We start from the raw sequence: 827 nt of genomic DNA, 5'->3' as shown, positions 1-827 counted from the left end.
CCCGCGTGTACCTCCGGCCGTTTCCTGCAGCTCACGGATGCCGTCCACATGCTCCAGGGGCCAGTAGTGGGAGGCCGTGAGCAAGACCTTGAACCCTGGGGACAAAGGACAAGGCGTCAGCTCCGCGCTGGGGACACACTCAAAGCTCTCTCTTGCTTTTTATTATTTTTAATCTATTGTTATGGATGTCAGAGAGGAAGGGAGAGGGGGAGAGAGAGAAACATCCATGATGAGAGAGAACCATGGACCGGCTGCCCCCTGCACGCCCCCCACTGGGGATGGAGCCCGAAACCCGGGCCTGTGCCCTGACCGGGAATCGAACCCTGACCTCCCGGTTCACAGGTCGATGCTCAACCCCTGAGCCACGCCGCCGGGCTAGCTGCTTTTCTCTCCCTTCCTGGTGAGCGTGGGGACCGTCGCCGGAGGGGCCGCCCTGTCCAGTCCCCCACTCGGCGGAGGTCCCCCCGTGGCCCCCTCGGGCCGGCTCCCTGGGCCGCTCCCCAGAAGTGCAGGACCGGCCGATGACTAAACGCTGATCAGACGCCCTAACGTCTGCCAGGGCCCAGCGGGCGGAGAACGAGTACGCTGACCCTTGTGCTAGTCCCGCAATAAACGTTTTGAAAGAGAAGATAATAGGATCGTTATTTTCAGACGCTGTGTGCTCATAACCAACACGGAGAAAAAAACAGAAAACCATGACAAATGAGAAAAGAATTTAGCGAGTGAGAAACGGTTACAAACAATGGAAGAATGCAGCGCGGAGGCGGACAGATTGCCTCTGCGGCCCTCGGCGGCTCCCTGGGCTCCAGCGGCCGCGCTGGACACCA

At 59.9% G+C, this 827-nt stretch overlaps 1 protein-coding gene across 1 annotated transcript in view; it reads right to left on the bottom strand.

The window, feature by feature from the left end:
• ADGRD1 (adhesion G protein-coupled receptor D1) overlaps nt 1–827 on the bottom strand; it is a gene marked incomplete at its 5' end in the record, with an annotated part of 49,489 nt that overhangs the window by 45,132 nt on the left and 3,530 nt on the right. Inside the window, one exon of the mRNA XM_014545347.1 lies at nt 12–95. Within this exon, the coding sequence (XP_014400833.1) occupies nt 12–95 (84 nt within the window). The remainder of the gene's footprint in view (nt 1–11; nt 96–827) is intronic.

Source organism: Myotis brandtii, unplaced genomic scaffold (genome assembly GCF_000412655.1).
Source record: "Myotis brandtii unplaced genomic scaffold, ASM41265v1 scaffold403, whole genome shotgun sequence".
Classification (NCBI taxonomy): Eukaryota; Metazoa; Chordata; class Mammalia; order Chiroptera; family Vespertilionidae; genus Myotis; species Myotis brandtii.
This window is presented reverse-complemented; position numbering and strand designations above follow the sequence as displayed.